Below are 16,070 nucleotides of genomic sequence, written 5' to 3'. Positions count from 1 at the left end.
AAAAAATGTGCGGCCCCATATTTTACGCACAAAGTCGGCATGTATAAAAATTTACTTTGCGTCAAAGTTTGCGTAAATATACGCACACTTTTTCCGCTGGCGTGAAAGTGTGCGGCAGCCACGCAAACTTTTTCTGTGGACAATATCAAACTACAAAGCGTCAAAACTCGCCTAAATACACTGAAATCTGATTACATCCTGTGACTTTTAGACCAAGAAGCACCAAACCCGATGTTTTTCATGATTTGAATATTGTATTGTTTAAACGTAAACGATGAAACTGAACCGCATTTATCCTCAGACAATAAGCTAACACGCAGACAAAATAAAGAAAATAAAAATAAAAGTATGTGAAAACCTCGCTCGAATGTAAATAGTACTATTCCTCAGTTTTTGTCTCATAAAGATGTAACGCATTGGTCCGTGCGCCGCAGCGCATGAAATGCATCTATGGGGTCATTTCATTCTCACTAAAGCTGGATCAGCAGATTAACTCAAACCTGCTGACTAAAAATAATCAACAGGTTTGATTATTTTTAAGGTGATCAAGGTGTGTATGCAATCACACGTATAGCTGCGCAAAGGTGAGCCGCGTAATTGTGGCGCTTTGGCTCTGATGGAGAACATCGCCAATGGCAGGATTCAGAGGAAGCGATTGATCAGAGGTCATATTGATCTGCTGGTAAATGTAGTTGATGATTTATGAGCGTTTAGATTAATCCAGACTGATCATCCTGGAGCTCTGAGCAAAACTTAAAGAAGGAGCCGTGCGGTACCGGTACCGGTCCAGCTGCAGTCACCCTTCAGTTGAGTCGCCCGCTTTGTGAATGTGCCTTTATGGACATGAAGCATCTCTATTATTTAGAATAAACGTCCACATTCCCCACTCAAAGGACTCTCTGAATCCAGCTGAACGCGCTGCTGTTCAAACAGGTATTTGAAGGATCTCTTTATTTTTAATTTTTTTTTAATATGGATTTTTTTTCTTTAGCACTTCTTCTTTAAAATGTATTTTTATTTTTGTGAGTCGACATTATGTGTCCTTAAAGCACCTTTTAAATAAAAAAATATATAAGTATTATTACTACAAATACTTATACTGCTTCGAACAAGGACGTTGCCATGGTTATTGCTTCACGTGGTGGCAGACTTCCGGGTAGCTATTTATACTAATTTACAGGGCGGACCAGCAGCTGCGCTCTATTTCCCGCAAATTAGGATTGATAAAGGAAAGGTGCGCGTCCACGTGGGTGCGCACGGCTTTATGCATCCGATTATTTTTTTTTGTGTGCGCCGCACTTTTCTAAACTTTTCCTTACGCCAAGTTTTAGTGTGAAAACTGCGCACTCTTTTATGCATGAGGCCCCAGGTCATTATGGATGGCTTAAAAAAGAAGCAAAATCACAGTTATGACAAAAAAAAAAAAAGGCTCAGCAACACTGTAAAGAAGACACATTGCATAGGGATGATGATTTCTTAATAAAAGACAAACGATTGAACAGTCGCCTAGTTGCTCCTTAGCACAAATACGTAAATGTGAAACATAAAAAAGGTTATTCCTGCGCAGATGATTCGCCACTGAGAACAAGGTTGTCCCTCCTCGGCCTCCGTTACAACATTTCGGAACGTATATTCGGTGGGCCAGATTTGTCTTTGATACGGCAGAAACCGTACCCCGGCCCACTGGACCGAACTGTGGCCAGGACTGATGTCTCGTCGAAATCGACTTCTTTCGGCGGATTGATAAAAAAAAAAAGGGTAAATATTTGCTTGTGCGTAACAGGGAATGACTGGAAATGAGCGTCAGATGTGTTCCTGTGATTAGCAGCTACTGCAATGGGGCCGCTTCGAGACGATAATCTGCTGCTCACCTTAACATGTGCTAGCGAGAAGGAAAACATTATTAGCTTTCCAAATACTAATGGAGTTTTTCGGTGTGCAGGATTGCTGCACATGCATATTCCGGACAACGTGGGACTAAAGTACACTGGGGAATCCAAGTTATTATATTAATAATAATGATGTCCTTCTTCTTGGAAATGAAAGTTTTAGTAAATATTGCTTTTGTTCCTGCGTGTCCACAGATAATCCATTATCGCCATAACTACTACCTAGTATCTAATGTCCCTTTAAAGCACGCAGCGGGGACAAGAGTCCCGCTATTTTAAAGTTTGCTTTAAAAGAACCGTCGCGAACACTAGATGGCGCTATTCGCTTATTGCTACATGTTGAGCTTTGCTGGAACCGGGAGGAAACCTGACACTTAGCGGCGGTGCAAAACGTGACGCGCATGAAGCGTGTTTGGTCTGCGTGTTGTTCCCATTTGTTTGAAGGAGCACACGCCTTTTGGTTTCACATTAAATTAGATATGTCATCATGTGCCGCGAAACAAACCGATAGAAAAGCAGAAATAAATAACAAATGAGAGCACTAAACCACAAAGACAACATTCAACCAACCCCCATACACCGCCTCGGTCTGTTAATGCTTCAACCCAAATACATTTTTAGCACACCAACACACAAACGTATCAAACTTCCTCCACTTAATCTTTGTTGTTGGTTTGTTTAGTACGTCTGCAACCATTTCCTTAGTTGGACGGTACTCCAGAATAACTGTACCTTCACATCTGATAAAGTGATATTTAATATCAACATGCCTACAGCTTTGACATACAGAATTTTTTGCAAAGGATATGGTACTTTAATTGTCCTCATAGACATTAGCTAAATAATCAAGACCAACCATGTGAAATAGCTTTTGTCTTATGTATAAGCACTCCAATATAGTAGCAGCTGGTGCTGCTACTATATGTAGCATATGTGTATATATATATATATATATATAACGTATGTACTCCACCTCACACTGTGGATAATGCTACAGTAGACTGTCATTTGGTCTTCCATTAGACTAATGGACCGTTCTTATTTAGGCTCATGCAGTAGCCTGTCGTTCTGATACACAAGTTCCCCAAGTGCCATCACTGTATGTATATAAAAGGTTCTCACTGGCCCCTTTTTTTAAAGCACGGCTCTTTATTTTGGGTGCTTGGTAGATATCTGAAAACAAATAGATATCGAAGATTTCGAAAACACAAACTACCTGCATACACACGGACCCTACGTCAAATAAGGCTGTCCGGTTTCATCCTGCTAACCAGATGTCGGCGCCACCTCAACCTGCTCCTCTCGATGTGGAGAAGCAGCAGCTCTACTCTCGGTCCCTCCTTGATGGCCGAGCTTCTCACCCAAAGGGAGAGTACAGACGCCCTTGTGGGGGAATCTAATTTAGGTCGCTTGTATCCATGATCTCTTTCTTTCAATTACTACCCAAAGCTTGTGACTGTAGGGTGCAGTGTAGGATGGGTAGTGGCCGCAGGCGGGGAGCTCAGCGGTTTGATCCTCGGCTACAGAAGCTGTATTTGAATAGTAGAATTTTTGTTTAATGCTGTATAGAAATGAGTGACAGTCAGGGTTTGAGTGAAGTCACCGAAAAAGTTGCTCACAAAATGAAGATTGGAAAACCTTACTTAAACAAATAATTATGAATCTGAAATGCAGTCTTTGACTTGATGCCAACTTCTGGGTTTCCTTCGATTGAAAAGTTTTTAGTCTCATTTGAATAATGACCTGAACTTAATAATGATTAGGATCCTTTGTATATGCGATTGAATTATAAAATTAAAATGACTTGTTTGACGTTTATTGTGTGTTGGTGCTATGTAAGTGAACTGATTTTCTCTTCCAGTAAAATCGAATACTTTGCTCCATCTCTTTTATCTCGTCTTTTGTCAGCTACTTCACCGTACCTTTGGGGGGGGCCTCACTCCCTTCCGCCCCTCAGGTAAACCCGTCACCCACCCCAACCCCCATTTCCCTTCTTTCCAGCCGTACCTAAGCCAAAACTGCCACTGCCAAGCTGTCAGAGATGTCAGGACCTTTGCCAAGTCGGGCACGAGTGTACACAGAGGTCAACACTCATCGCCCAAGGGAATACTGGGACTATGAGTCACATGTTGTGGAATGGGGGTAAATGACTCGGGGCGTTTTATGATCAACACTTTCGAAGTCCTCGTCTAGGACTTGAAATGACATTTCCTCTCGTTCTTTCTTCGAAGAAATCAAGATGACTTTCAGCTGGTGCGCAAGTTGGGACGTGGCAAGTACAGCGAAGTGTTCGAGGCAATCAACATCACCAACAACGAGAAGGTGGTGGTAAAGATCCTAAAGGTAAGCCCTACCGGGACAATGCCTTAACAAGGCGAAAGGTCACTCGGCCGATTTTTCTAACGCTGCTTAACGATTTCTCTTTTAGCCAGTGAAGAAGAAGAAAATCAAACGCGAGATCAAGATTTTAGAAAACCTGCGTGGAGGTCCTAATATTATTTCTCTCATCGATATAGTAAAGGACCCCGTAGTAAGTACATGTAGCACACTTAGTTTTTTTTGTTTTGTTTACGACAGTAATTATTGTTAGGGTTCTGAAATGTCACTGCTGTACCAATAGAGTTGTCAACCTACCACTTGTACCAGCTTATCGTTTTCTGTGGGGCTTGGGAAATGTGTGTTTGTAAGTATATGGTTAAGTGAGTCCTGGCTATGGATAGATTTATGTGGTTGCATTCCAAGTAGTTTTAAATCAGAGGTGTCCAAAGTGTGGCCCCAGGGGCCGTTTGCGGTCCTCGGAACAATTGCGGGTGGTCCTCGATGACGTTTCTGTAACAACCTAAATTTGGTTCGCCTGCTCAGACAATGTGCAGAAACATATTTTTAAAGGGGCAGTACTGTGTTTTCCAGCAACACAGTATCATTTTATAGCACAGTCAAATAGTTATGTTACCTTCCGTAGTTGAAAAATTATCATAATCATACATTGTGAAGAAAAAAATTATCAACCCAACAAATTTACGATGTTTTGCTGTTTTTTTTTTCTTCTCTTAATTAGTCAAACCTTCCATTTTATTTAAAGTTTCTATTCTACAATAATCTACAAAACACTGTCCTACAGAAATCAAACTACTCTGCTTGGTTCATTAAAATAATATAATAATGTGTTTAGTTTGTTGATGATCATCAGTATGAAAAAATGTAAATACATTTTGCAATTTTAATTAAAAAAAACAAAAGAATAAATAAAAAAATTGTGTCCCACCCAAGTAACTTACAGCTTTAAATTTGTGGCCCCAAAGCCAAAGAAGTTTGGACACCGCTGGTCTTAATGTTCCTGGGCTCTCTCATAAGAAGTACGTTTGCAAAATGGGTAACTATCCCCAATTTAATTGATTGAAAAGTAGAGTTTTGGTCACTTTTCACAGAAATGTTTTGGTTGGACGAGCAGCAGCAGTGTTCTCCGTAGAAGGACGGGCGGTTCCCTGTCTTTCACGTCGGAAACTTGTCCATTTGCGCTTTCTACGCTAGAGGAGTTTAGCAGCTTGATAAATTGGCTGGCAGCCAATCAGAAAGATCATTATCGTCATCACTAATGCAGGCAGTGGAGTAGCTAAACATCTGACACACACAGAGCAAGAGAGAGGAGGAGCCTCAGAGATAGGAGTAGCACGGATGCAAAGCTGGCGCTAAGCTAATAAGCCCTTAACCTGACCAAAACCCATGTGGAACACGGAACCATAAAAATAGTAAATGACCTGTACTTGTATAGTTCTTTATCAAGTCCAGAGCACTCTAAAGCGCTTCGCACTACATTCAGTCAAGTCGGGTGAAGTGCCTTGCCCAAAGACAACGACAGAGCCAGTGTTCAAACCCACCGATTACGGGACAAACTCCTGGTGGCGACCACCGTCGCCACCAAAAAGTAAATGTAGCAACAGGAAATGTCTTTAACGTGTTTATGTGGTAGAATAAACCAGTAAGGTCTCAAGACACAGAAATTGGATCAAATCAAGAAGAGAGTCTCAAACACAAACGGTTTCACACGTCTCGTCCAATCACAGCACCGTGCTCACGTTTTGACCTTTCTGTCATGTTGCATGTTTCCCGGAGAGAGCCCTGTTGTTATTATTAGTCACCCAGGGAACGGCTGACCATGCTTATCAATATAATAAACCTTAAAACATCCCAGTAGATTTGTACCCAGTGCTGTTAGTGTCTGCACGTCTACAGCTTTCCTTCCTGTTTGAGTTTACCCAGAGGCTCTGACTACATAGATAAAATCGTTTTAAACTGATAAAACTCAAATACAAGCCGGTTTCATTCTGGGTTTTTTTGGGTTTTTTTTAGTCCCGGACGCCTGCTTTGGTCTTTGAACATGTAAACAACACAGACTTTAAGGTGAGTACAGAACTCTAACTTAACTGTTTCTCCGTTGCGGTGCATGGGGTTGGAAGTCGTCTTTTTTGCCCTTCATGTGCCGCTCTCCAGTGTGTGTGTGTGTGTGTGTGTGTTGTCTTTTGATTTCATTTTTGATGAGTTCAAGTGTCGTGATGCGGAGTATCGTTATTGTACGTGCTTTATGAATGTGTGTAATCAGTTTAAAATAGCTAATTTAATGACTGTTTTGATCTGTAGCAACTGTACCAAACTCTGACAGACTCCGACATCCGCTTCTACATGTACGAGATCCTCAAGGTGAGGAGCGCTTTGCTGTGTTTGCTTGGGAAATGACGCAGACAACCATAAACAACATTCAACATTGCGCTTGCGTTAACACTTGAGCCTCGAGTTATTCACGCTAGGAATGAAACAATTATTGATTTTTATTGGCTACCATGATAAGATTCTTACAGTTTGCAAAATGAAATTTCCATTAGAACCGTAAGCAATAGCTGCGATGGTGAAGACTACGTTTTAAACGGAGCATCTCAGCCGCGCAGATAAAAATGGACGTTTCAACAACCAAACAGAACTAGATGTCAAATGTGTCTGTTTTATGTCTAGCCATTTAGATTTCATTAAATGTCAGTGGCCTTGTTGTATTACGACTCTTATTTTGAGTGAAATTTCTGGATTCTCTTCCCACTGAATGAAGAACAAACATCTTTTAACCAAAAATTCACCAGACACACACCTGATGTTTTTGTTAAAGTTTCAGAAGTTTTTTTTATTGCAAGAAACTGGCTTAGAAAAAAAAAAAGATTCTGCCTGATTTTATGATTTTTTTTGTTTTGTTTTGTTACTTATACGAATTATTGTCATTTTCTACTTTATATCTTGGTCCGTCTGATGATGTAAATTTTAAATATTAAATGATTGATCATTTAATCAGTTACTTGAGCAGGCTTTTTTCCCCAAATACTTTTCCACTCTTGAGTAATTTCTTGGATGACTTTTTTTTTTCTTTTCACTTTTACTTGAGTGAAAATACCAAAAATTCACCAGACACAGACACACAGCTGATGTTTTTGTTAAAGGTTCGTAAGTTTTTAAAATTATTATTATTGAAAGAAACTGATTTTGAGAAATGTTCTGTTGCATGCTTTCTTATTTTATGTTCCTTATATAAATTGTCATTTGGGTTTTTAAAATACCAAAATTCCATCTTAATTATATGTTTTTGCTTGTCTGTTGATGTAATTTTTAAGTATTAGATTAAGATAATTTGATCAGTTACTCAGTGAAAACATCTGGCGGTACTTTAAATTCTTTTTCCATTTACCTTTTGTGTGTTATCCTGTGTGTGTGTGTGTGTGTGTGTGTGTGTGTGTGTAAACGTCATGTTTATCTCATGTTGTCTGCAGGCACTCGATTACTGCCACAGTATGGGAATCATGCACAGAGACGTGAAGCCACATAACGTCATGATCGATCACGAGCATCGAAAGGTCGACAAGAACACCAAAATCCCACTCCATAACGTGTGATCGACACCAGCGTTTTCTTTCACATGCTTCTGTTTTACGATGGTTGCATTGAATTGTTGAACGAGACAGAAACGGTTTGCACGTGCTAAAGACAAACCTGAATAATCAGACATCCAGGACGAACAGAAGTCATTGCTGGCCAGTAAAAACCCAACAAGTCCGTCACGATGGATCGTAACGTCCTGTTTTTGCTCTCGCAGCTGCGGCTTATTGACTGGGGCCTGGCAGAGTTTTACCATCCAGGGCAGGAGTACAACGTGAGAGTCGCCTCGCGCTACTTCAAAGGACCCGAGCTCTTGGTGGACTACCAGGTACGGCTGCGGGAGGGATTTCATGTTGGCTTGTAGTAGGTAGCCAGCAGCTAAATTCTCACTGAGCCCTATACTGCATCATGTGACGCATGTAAAGCAATTAATATGCATATATTTTTGAACTAGAACAACATTTTAGCCAATTAAAATGATAATTTAAACTATGTTTCCTGTTGAGTAGTACTAAAAACCAAAAACTAATAATCAGAGATTTGAAATGAACAGTATTGAGCTAGGCGCTAGGTTTGTTGCTTCTTTTGAATGACAGAGAAGCTGGTTGGCCGGATCGATACTGGAATATCAATACTTCTCGTATCAAACCTTTACGCCTAAAGATCAATTCTCAAATCCAAGCATCAACACTTTCAACACTTCAGTCACTTGAGATAAAGTAGCTGAACAAGAACACGTTAGAAAGAGACAAAGTTATTGAGATTTTGCCTAAACGACACAAGGTTGACGTGGAACTACTTTTTCTTCCGCCTGGTAAGTCTGCAATGCGCAAAGGATGCAATGCCCAAGCGCGGCGTGATGCTGCTGCTCAGTCAGACATGGAGATGTTTCAGCTTTCATTTTATAGTAGTTCTTAAAAATTACACAAGGATTTATTTAAGTAAATCATTTTATTTTATTTTTTTTAAAGTTTGAAACATTTTCACATATTTTGTTTGATTTTCTGCTGCTGCTGAAATAGCTTAGCTATAATAAACGACGCTGCTATCTCAAAGTACTTCTAAGTTTAAAATGATGTCTTGTGTTCTTTTTATGAAGCCAGGATTTGAATTACAACATGTTTTTTTTATTTTAGATTTAACAGGCAAATTAAGTGTTTTTGCACAAAGTATCGGATCGGTATCGTCGATACCATCTTCGATTTTACTCAGTATTAGATCGGAAAGGAAATCGGAGGCATCAAGCATCACTGGTGCCTGGATTATTTTTGACTGAGGTGTGTGTTCTGCTCTTAAGAAGTGTGTCTTCCCTTTGATGGGAGGACAACAAAAGCAGATGCTGCTCTAAACTTTGAGGATTATTCCAGGCTCCGCCCATTTGTTTGAATTTTACACTATTATCACTTTTGTTGTTCCGCACGTCGAGTCTACAAAATAAGCGAGTTAAAAAAAAAAGGCATTTTGAAACAAATGTAAAGCGACGTTGGAAATGTTTGGGTTTTGTTTCATGTTTTAAACGGTTCAGGTACGTTAGCTCTTCCACTCTGTGTTGCAGATGTACGACTACAGTCTGGACATGTGGAGCCTGGGCTGCATGTTGGCAAGCATGATCTTCAGGAAGGAACCATTTTTCCACGGTCATGACAACTACGATCAGGTAAAGTGCATTGCATTTTTTTTTTTCTACGATGTTTTAGCCACTGCCCGCAGTGAGAACTACGCACGCAGCATTTATTGATTGATGTTGATGTTTTTCTTTCTGTCTCTTCATCGTCTTTGAATCCCACGAACTTCTAAATGCTTTTATAGTGAATTATGTGTTAATCTGGTTAGCGGCATGCTAATCAGGTGTCTGTAAAGACGACTGGAGCTCAGTGGGTAGAATAGTTGTCTTAGTCATTTTATTTTACATGGTTGCAAATGTACGCATTCTGATTTACAAGTTAAAAATATTTATATTTATCACTGGAATTTGTGCCCTTAAAGGTGACTGTAGTGTAAGGTAAGGGTACACCCGATTTCCTTAATTTACGTGATACTTGCATGTGAAGTCGATCTTATCTACCTCAGCAAAGGTCTAAAAATCATCCACCGTCCTCTTCTGTTCTCCCGTTAGAGAGGTTTGACTGTTAGCCCCGCCCACCAGGTCATGTCTGCACGTTTGCAGGTAACAATAGTCACCTCATTTTTGCAACTTTCTTGAGCAACATTTCTTTTTTTTTTTCTCCGAAGAGTTTTTGCGGCGCTAGTGGCTCGTATTTTTTCGACAGTAGGCAGACAGGAAGGAGGGTGAGGAGAGGGAGGAAGACATGCAGCAAAGGTCGTCTGGACCGGGAGTCGAACCCGCGACGTCCGCGTCAAGGACTAAGGCCTAACCCCCTGTGCTAACCCCCTACGCCACCACAGCACGCCCCCTTAAGCAACATTTCTGACAAAAAAAAAAATGGCATCGGCCAAAATCGGATTTAACTTTACAATTTCCAAATGTAAAGTTAAGTGTAAATTTAGGCAATTTAAGGATGAAAATGAAAATAATTCATACAAGTAACAAAAACTAATAAAATCAGGCAAAAGAAAATGTTTCCAAATCGGTTTATTTCAATAAAAAAATGGCGGAACTTTAACAAAACCTGCAGCTGTGTGTCTGCGTCTGGGGAAGTTTTGGTTTGTTCTTCATTCAGTGGGTAGAGAATCCAGAAATTTTACTCAAGTAAAATTAAAGTGCACAGCAAAGGGCTGGTCGTTGATCTTTGACAATTCAGTTGTCGTCATTTAACTCCTGTTTGGTGGGACTTTTATATTTTCCCCTGTCACAACTACAGTTTCTAAAAGCAGAGGCTGACCTGCGCTGTAACTTCTGTTTTCAAAAGCTAACTGGTTAGCGGTTACCTCAGGATGTGTGAGAAGAGAGCGACTACCTTTTTTTGTTGTTGTTTCTTTGCGGCAGTTTGGAAAACAATCAGAGAGTCAAAGTTCACCGCTGGAATTATAAAGTTGATTAATAACAGATTGACATTTTTGCAGTGTATATCGCGTATTCTCAGAAATATATTCTGAGGATGTTTTCAGGCCTACTGCCTACACAATAATTCTTGTAATTTTCAGATGTTCCAAGAGGCTTATCTTTCTCATTAACAAGTTTTTTTTGTTTGTTTGTTTTTTCTGCGCGTCTTTAACAGTACTGACAAGATTGTTTCTGTTTTGTTCTCCTGCAGTTGGTGAGAATAGCCAAAGTATTGGGAACAGAAGACCTCTACGATTATATTGACAAGTACAGCATCGAGCTGGAACCTCGCTTCAATGACATACTGGGAAGGTACGAGTTGTTTCCCTCAGAGACTGGATGTTAAAGACAGCCTGCTGGTTACTGCTGGCCTTTTCTGACCATAACATTCACTGGTAAAGCTGGATCTACACTGCAAAAAACACACAATCTTACCAAGTAATTTTGGTCTAATTTTTAGTTCAAATATCTTAGTACATTTGAAATAAGATGAAAATAACTTACAAGTAACTTTCCAGAAAGATATAGAGGCTTGTTTTAAGTAAATGATTCATTAATGTTGATGAAAAGGTTTTAGTTCCATTGGCAGATTATATTTTCCCATGATATAAGTTAATTTATCTGCCACTTTTTCATCAATATTAAGAATATATTGACTTAAAACAAGCCTCTATATCTTGCTGTAAAGTTACTTATAAGTCACTTTGTCTTATTTCAGGTGGACTAGAATAGTTGCACTAAAAACTAGACCAAAAGTACTTTGTAAGATTTTGTTTAAAAGCAGTTTCCTTAAGATAATTTAACCACAGCAGGGCAGCCTGTTTGAAAGCCACTTCTGTTTCCCTGCAGACATTCTCGTAAACGGTGGGAGCGCTTCGTCCACAGCGAGAATCAGCACCTGGTCAGCGCCGAGGCTCTGGATTTCCTCGACAAACTTCTGCGCTACGACCACCAGGCCCGAGTGACCGCCCGCGAGGCAATGGACCACCCGTACTTCTGTAAGAGTCCCAGAGTGCACAATGAGAGCAGAATTAAAAAAAAAAAAAAAACAACCAACAGCTATTTTTTTCATTTATATTGCTTGCCGTTCACACAGTCTCCGTTGTGAAGGAGCAGTCTCGTATGGCTGGATCAGCCAACTTGCCAGGCGATAACCCCGCTGTTACTGCAGCCAGCGTGGTCACTGGTGAGGACACATGCTTCACTCTTATTGTCACATTTCTGAAAAAGGCTTTCCTAATTTTGCTGTATCAAACCACAGTTGAATTCGATTCAGTATGAGCGGGCCACCTGCCACGACCGACTGGGGGATGAAAAGTTGAGTTTTATAATTCGTCATTGCTGCTCCCTTTATTGCTGCGTGTTTTTAATTATTCCAATTCATTACCAGGTTCAATATATCTTCAGGTTTCTCTTTGTTTCAAGTAGAACAGGTGGAATCTGACAAAGTTGTTTAGCGTTTTTTCCAACTGTGAGAAATTCGACCATTGCTGCATAAAGGCCAGTCTGTGAGGCAAAGGAAGAAGATGGAAAATGATATAGTGCAAAAATAATAGCAAAGACAATGAACAGGAAGTTTTCTACTTGCAGTAGCTGCGTTTCCGTTAATAAAAGAACTGCACAAATTGAAATTCTGAAAATAAATTTGCTTAATGGAAACACGGCAATTTCGAAAACAAACAGCCAAAAAAAAGCAAAACATGTTTTTTGATAAAAAGTTGTTGCGTTGGGAGAAGGTGGTTTTTCACCGTTATCGAAATTGATATAATAGAAACACTTTTTTCGGACTACAGGAGTCACTTGATCAATAACTGGACGTCACTTCGTGGCAATAACCACGAAGAAGACGGGGAAATAGTCTTTGTGGATTGTAATTTTTTGTTTTTGCTATTTTCAGACAATGTGCAGCTGGCTCTAACAGCTTACATAAAAAAATGTGTCATTCCAACGTGTTGAATCCGCAGCTCTTATCTAAAATCACAGACTAGTTCCCCCAACACGCTGCATACGTAGCCACTCCAAGTAGGCGGGGCTTGCCGCTCCAACGCTGGAATAAGACGCAGATGTCTCTGATGAGCGATAGCGCCTTGGCTGAGTTATGTATATCTTATGTAACTAACATCCGTCGCTGCCATCATTTTTAAAGATTCATTGCGCGAACTAGCTTATTGACGTCCGATTTTAATTCAATTCTTATTTAACGGAAACCCCGCAATTGCGAAATTGTGTTTTATTTTGACGTTGGCAGAATAGAGACAAAGATCTGCGCAGCTCCTGTTTCTGGTTTAGCAGACTGCCAACAGTTTCTAGTCTGCCAGGATGTTGTTTCTTGTCATTTTGCCCACTTTTTACCCGCTTGTGTCCACTTTAGGTATCTCTGCCTTGCCAGCCTCCACTGCCCTCGGCCCTCTCAGCGGCTCCACAGTCTTATCGGCTAACACAAACTCCATGAGCAGTCCGGTGGCCGCTGCTCCTCAATGACAGCCAGCGCAACCTCTCCATCTTCAGTCCAGCATGACTCTGCCCGAATGCGGAAAGGGCCAGAGCGGACAGCTGCTGCTCCACATGCCCTGCTATGATGGCGCCACATAACCCTTTGAACAGGAGGCCACCTTTCTTTCTTTTTAAACTTTTTTTGTTTGTTTAGGTGAATTTTTTTTTTTTTACTTCTCCAGTAAGATCCAAAATGTTAACTTTATAACCAAAATGAAATTTTGTCTCAAAAATGTACATTATTACCTCCCTAGGGTTATTTTGACATTCAGAACGTTGAGTCCAAGAGCATGTGTTGTCTATAACATCTCAACAGTCCTGACTGTGACCTTCGTTATGAGTCAGGGTTGGTCAAAAAGACCAGCATCGACCGGACAAGAAGATGGAAACGTTTTTAGGACCACCTGGAGCGCATTCTATACAGTTTAATTAATAATCCACATTATTTAACTCCATAACTAAGGAGAGTCGCCATGCCTTATAGCAGTGGTTCCCAAAGATTTTCTGGGCCCCCCCTATGGATTACAATAAAATCTCCCCCCCCCAGAAAAAAAAAAAAAAAAAAATCAACTGGGCACACACATGGTGCAACCAGACATAAACCTATACACATATTTTGTTTTCAAACTCCACTGAAGTTTATTTCACACTTCAGGTTGCAACAAAACGCACTACAAACCATCTTTACAGTGAAACACTTTTATGTAACAGTTTTTTTTCCCATCCTTACCGCTTCCCGAGCCCCCCTTGCAATGGCACTGCGCCCCCTGCAGGTGGCGCCCCCCACACTTTGGGAACCACTGCCATATAGTCCATCTCTTTGTTTCTGACATAAAACAAAGAGATGAAGGTGTACAACGTGTCTATGTACCTTTCATTCAATTGTTTTTTTAAAAAAATTGATAAACATTAAAAATGAATTATTTATTATACATTTTCACTTGAGATTCAACAAATACAATAACAAATGCTATTTTGGGTGTTGGACTTTGTTCGCAGGGACCCGCAGTGCAGCCAGAGAGGCAGAGATCCAACAGCATCTCAGTTTTTCTGACCGATTTGCCAGTAAAATGACAACAAATGATCAAAAAGTGAAGTGGAGAAAAAAAATGGGCTAATTCCAATTTTTTTTTCTTTAATTCCCTAGAGAAGCGTCCAACTTATCGTCTCAACTTTAAAACAATCGATATCTTTCCAACACATCGTACTCATTTATAAATTTGTATTTATTGCTGATATTTAATTTGAGATCAATAAAATATTTCTGAGTTGAATTGAATATGAACGGATGGAAGCTCGCTCGGTTGGAGGCAAAAAAAAAAAAAAAAGAGGCTTAATTGTGGGGCTATTATTCTGCCGAATGGTGTAATATTTCAGCCATATTTGCTCTGCGGTCTGCAGTGCCCACTTCCAGTAGGGGACAAATCTTCACAGGTTTCGCACAGACGTCACGAAACAAATATCGACATCAGCTGAGCTCGCAGGGACGTTTCGGGCTCATACAAACAATAATCCTCAACGTGTTGTATTCTTTTGAAACCGACGTGAAAATGAATCATTAAATGTTTCTTTTTTTGAATTATCTTTTTCAACAATCAATTAAAAATATGATCAAGAGGTACGCAAACCCGCAGTCGGCTTCGTCAGATCAAGATTTGTTCTTCTCTCTCAGTCAGGAGGCCCAGGTTCCCTCTCCCCAGCCACTTGGTCCGGAAGTTCCCAGATCAGCTGAGAAACATAGTCCCTCCATCATGTCCTGGGTCTTCTCCTGGTGGGACGTGCCTGAAACACCTCACCAAGGAGGCGTCCAGGAGGCACCCTAACCAGATTTTCCAGCTCAAGAACATGGCCTCGGATTTGGAGGCACCGATCCTCATCCCGGCCACTTCGCACTCGGCTGCGAATCGCTCCAGTGAAAGCTGTAGATCCAGACCTGATGAAGGCAGTAGGACCACGTCTTCTGCAAAAAGCAGAGATGCGATCTTAAGGCCACCAAATCGGATCCCCTCAACACCTTGGCTGTGCCTAAAATTCTGTCAATAAAAAAAAATTGAATAGAATTGGTGACAGAGAGCAGCCTTGGCGGAGTCCAACTCTCACTGGAAACGAGCCCGAGTTAGTGCCGGCAATGAGTCGCCTCTAATCTCTGAGGGAACTTGACCTTTCTCATCTAGTGTGGCACGCCTGCCAGGTTGACCGCTGTCTTTTCTCCACTCAGTTTCCCTGAAAACAAGCTTCCTGCCTGCCAGTTTAAATGGTGTCTTTTCAGGCTTCCTTTCGCTAGCGGGCGTTGGCTTAAGTTGTTTTAACTTTTACTGACTTCTTTAAAATCTGGCAGTAACTTGCCTTCACCCAGAGGCAAAGTTCTTTGATAATGAACTGACTTTGTTTTGGGCAGCTGGAGGGTTGATTCTTCAACGGGTGGTTGAAAACTGACTTGTTCATCGTTGGTTTGTGTTTCAACTTTGCATTTTTCGGTCCTTCCACTGCAACACCCTCTTCTACCTTAGCCTCTCTTCTTCCTTCAAATTCTCAAGTTCCATCTTCTTATCGGAGTACACCTTTTCTTTTTCTTTTATTACCTTAAACAATTCTTCGGTGACTTCTTTAATGAGTTCCTGATCCCTCTGCTTGTTTTCAGTTAGTGCCTTTATCTCACAATTTAAGGATGTAATTTCTCTCTCCAGCTCAAAACTTATTGTTACAACCACGGCCTCTCGCTGTTGTTGTAAGGCTAAGAGCTTGGCGTTGATCTCAGCCTGATCCTCCAA

General features: G+C 40.7%; 1 protein-coding gene across 5 annotated transcripts; it reads left to right on the top strand.

The window, feature by feature from the left end:
- Window positions 1-1,588: 1,588 nt before the first annotated feature.
- On the top strand, window positions 1,589-14,573 carry LOC116710903 (casein kinase II subunit alpha-like). 5 transcript variants are annotated; one of them, XM_032550198.1, is made up of 13 exons: window positions 1,589-1,758; window positions 3,891-4,031; window positions 4,121-4,232; window positions 4,318-4,419; window positions 6,240-6,290; window positions 6,528-6,587; window positions 7,697-7,780; window positions 8,020-8,130; window positions 9,358-9,459; window positions 11,018-11,118; window positions 11,656-11,804; window positions 11,903-11,992; window positions 13,178-14,573. In XM_032550198.1, exons 2-13 carry the CDS (start codon window positions 3,931-3,933, stop codon window positions 13,285-13,287), a joined length of 1,173 nt encoding a protein of 390 aa, XP_032406089.1. In that variant the 5' UTR covers window positions 1,589-1,758; window positions 3,891-3,930; the 3' UTR covers window positions 13,288-14,573. The 5 variants fall into 5 exon arrangements, with proteins under 5 accessions (XP_032406089.1, XP_032406091.1, XP_032406090.1 ...); XM_032550200.1 differs by having other exon boundaries at window positions 3,798-4,031; XM_032550199.1 differs by having other exon boundaries at window positions 3,164-4,031.
- The last annotated feature ends 1,497 nt before the right edge of the window (window positions 14,574-16,070 follow it).

This window comes from Xiphophorus hellerii, chromosome 20 (assembly GCF_003331165.1).
Source record: "Xiphophorus hellerii strain 12219 chromosome 20, Xiphophorus_hellerii-4.1, whole genome shotgun sequence".
Lineage (NCBI taxonomy): Eukaryota > Metazoa > Chordata > Actinopteri > Cyprinodontiformes > Poeciliidae > Xiphophorus > Xiphophorus hellerii.
This window is presented reverse-complemented; position numbering and strand designations above follow the sequence as displayed.

Bases quoted from the DNA above. Each gene is read 5' to 3' on its own strand.
- LOC116710903 (XM_032550198.1), top strand. From the start codon at position 3,931: ATGTCAGGACCTTTGCCAAGTCGGGCACGAGTGTACACAGAGGTCAAC. The intron at 9,460-11,017 runs GTAAAGTGCATT...GTTCTCCTGCAG, and splicing joins GTCATGACAACTACGATCAG to TTGGTGAGAATAGCCAAAGT. The intron at 11,805-11,902 runs GTAAGAGTCCCA...CCGTTCACACAG, and splicing joins AATGGACCACCCGTACTTCT to TCTCCGTTGTGAAGGAGCAG.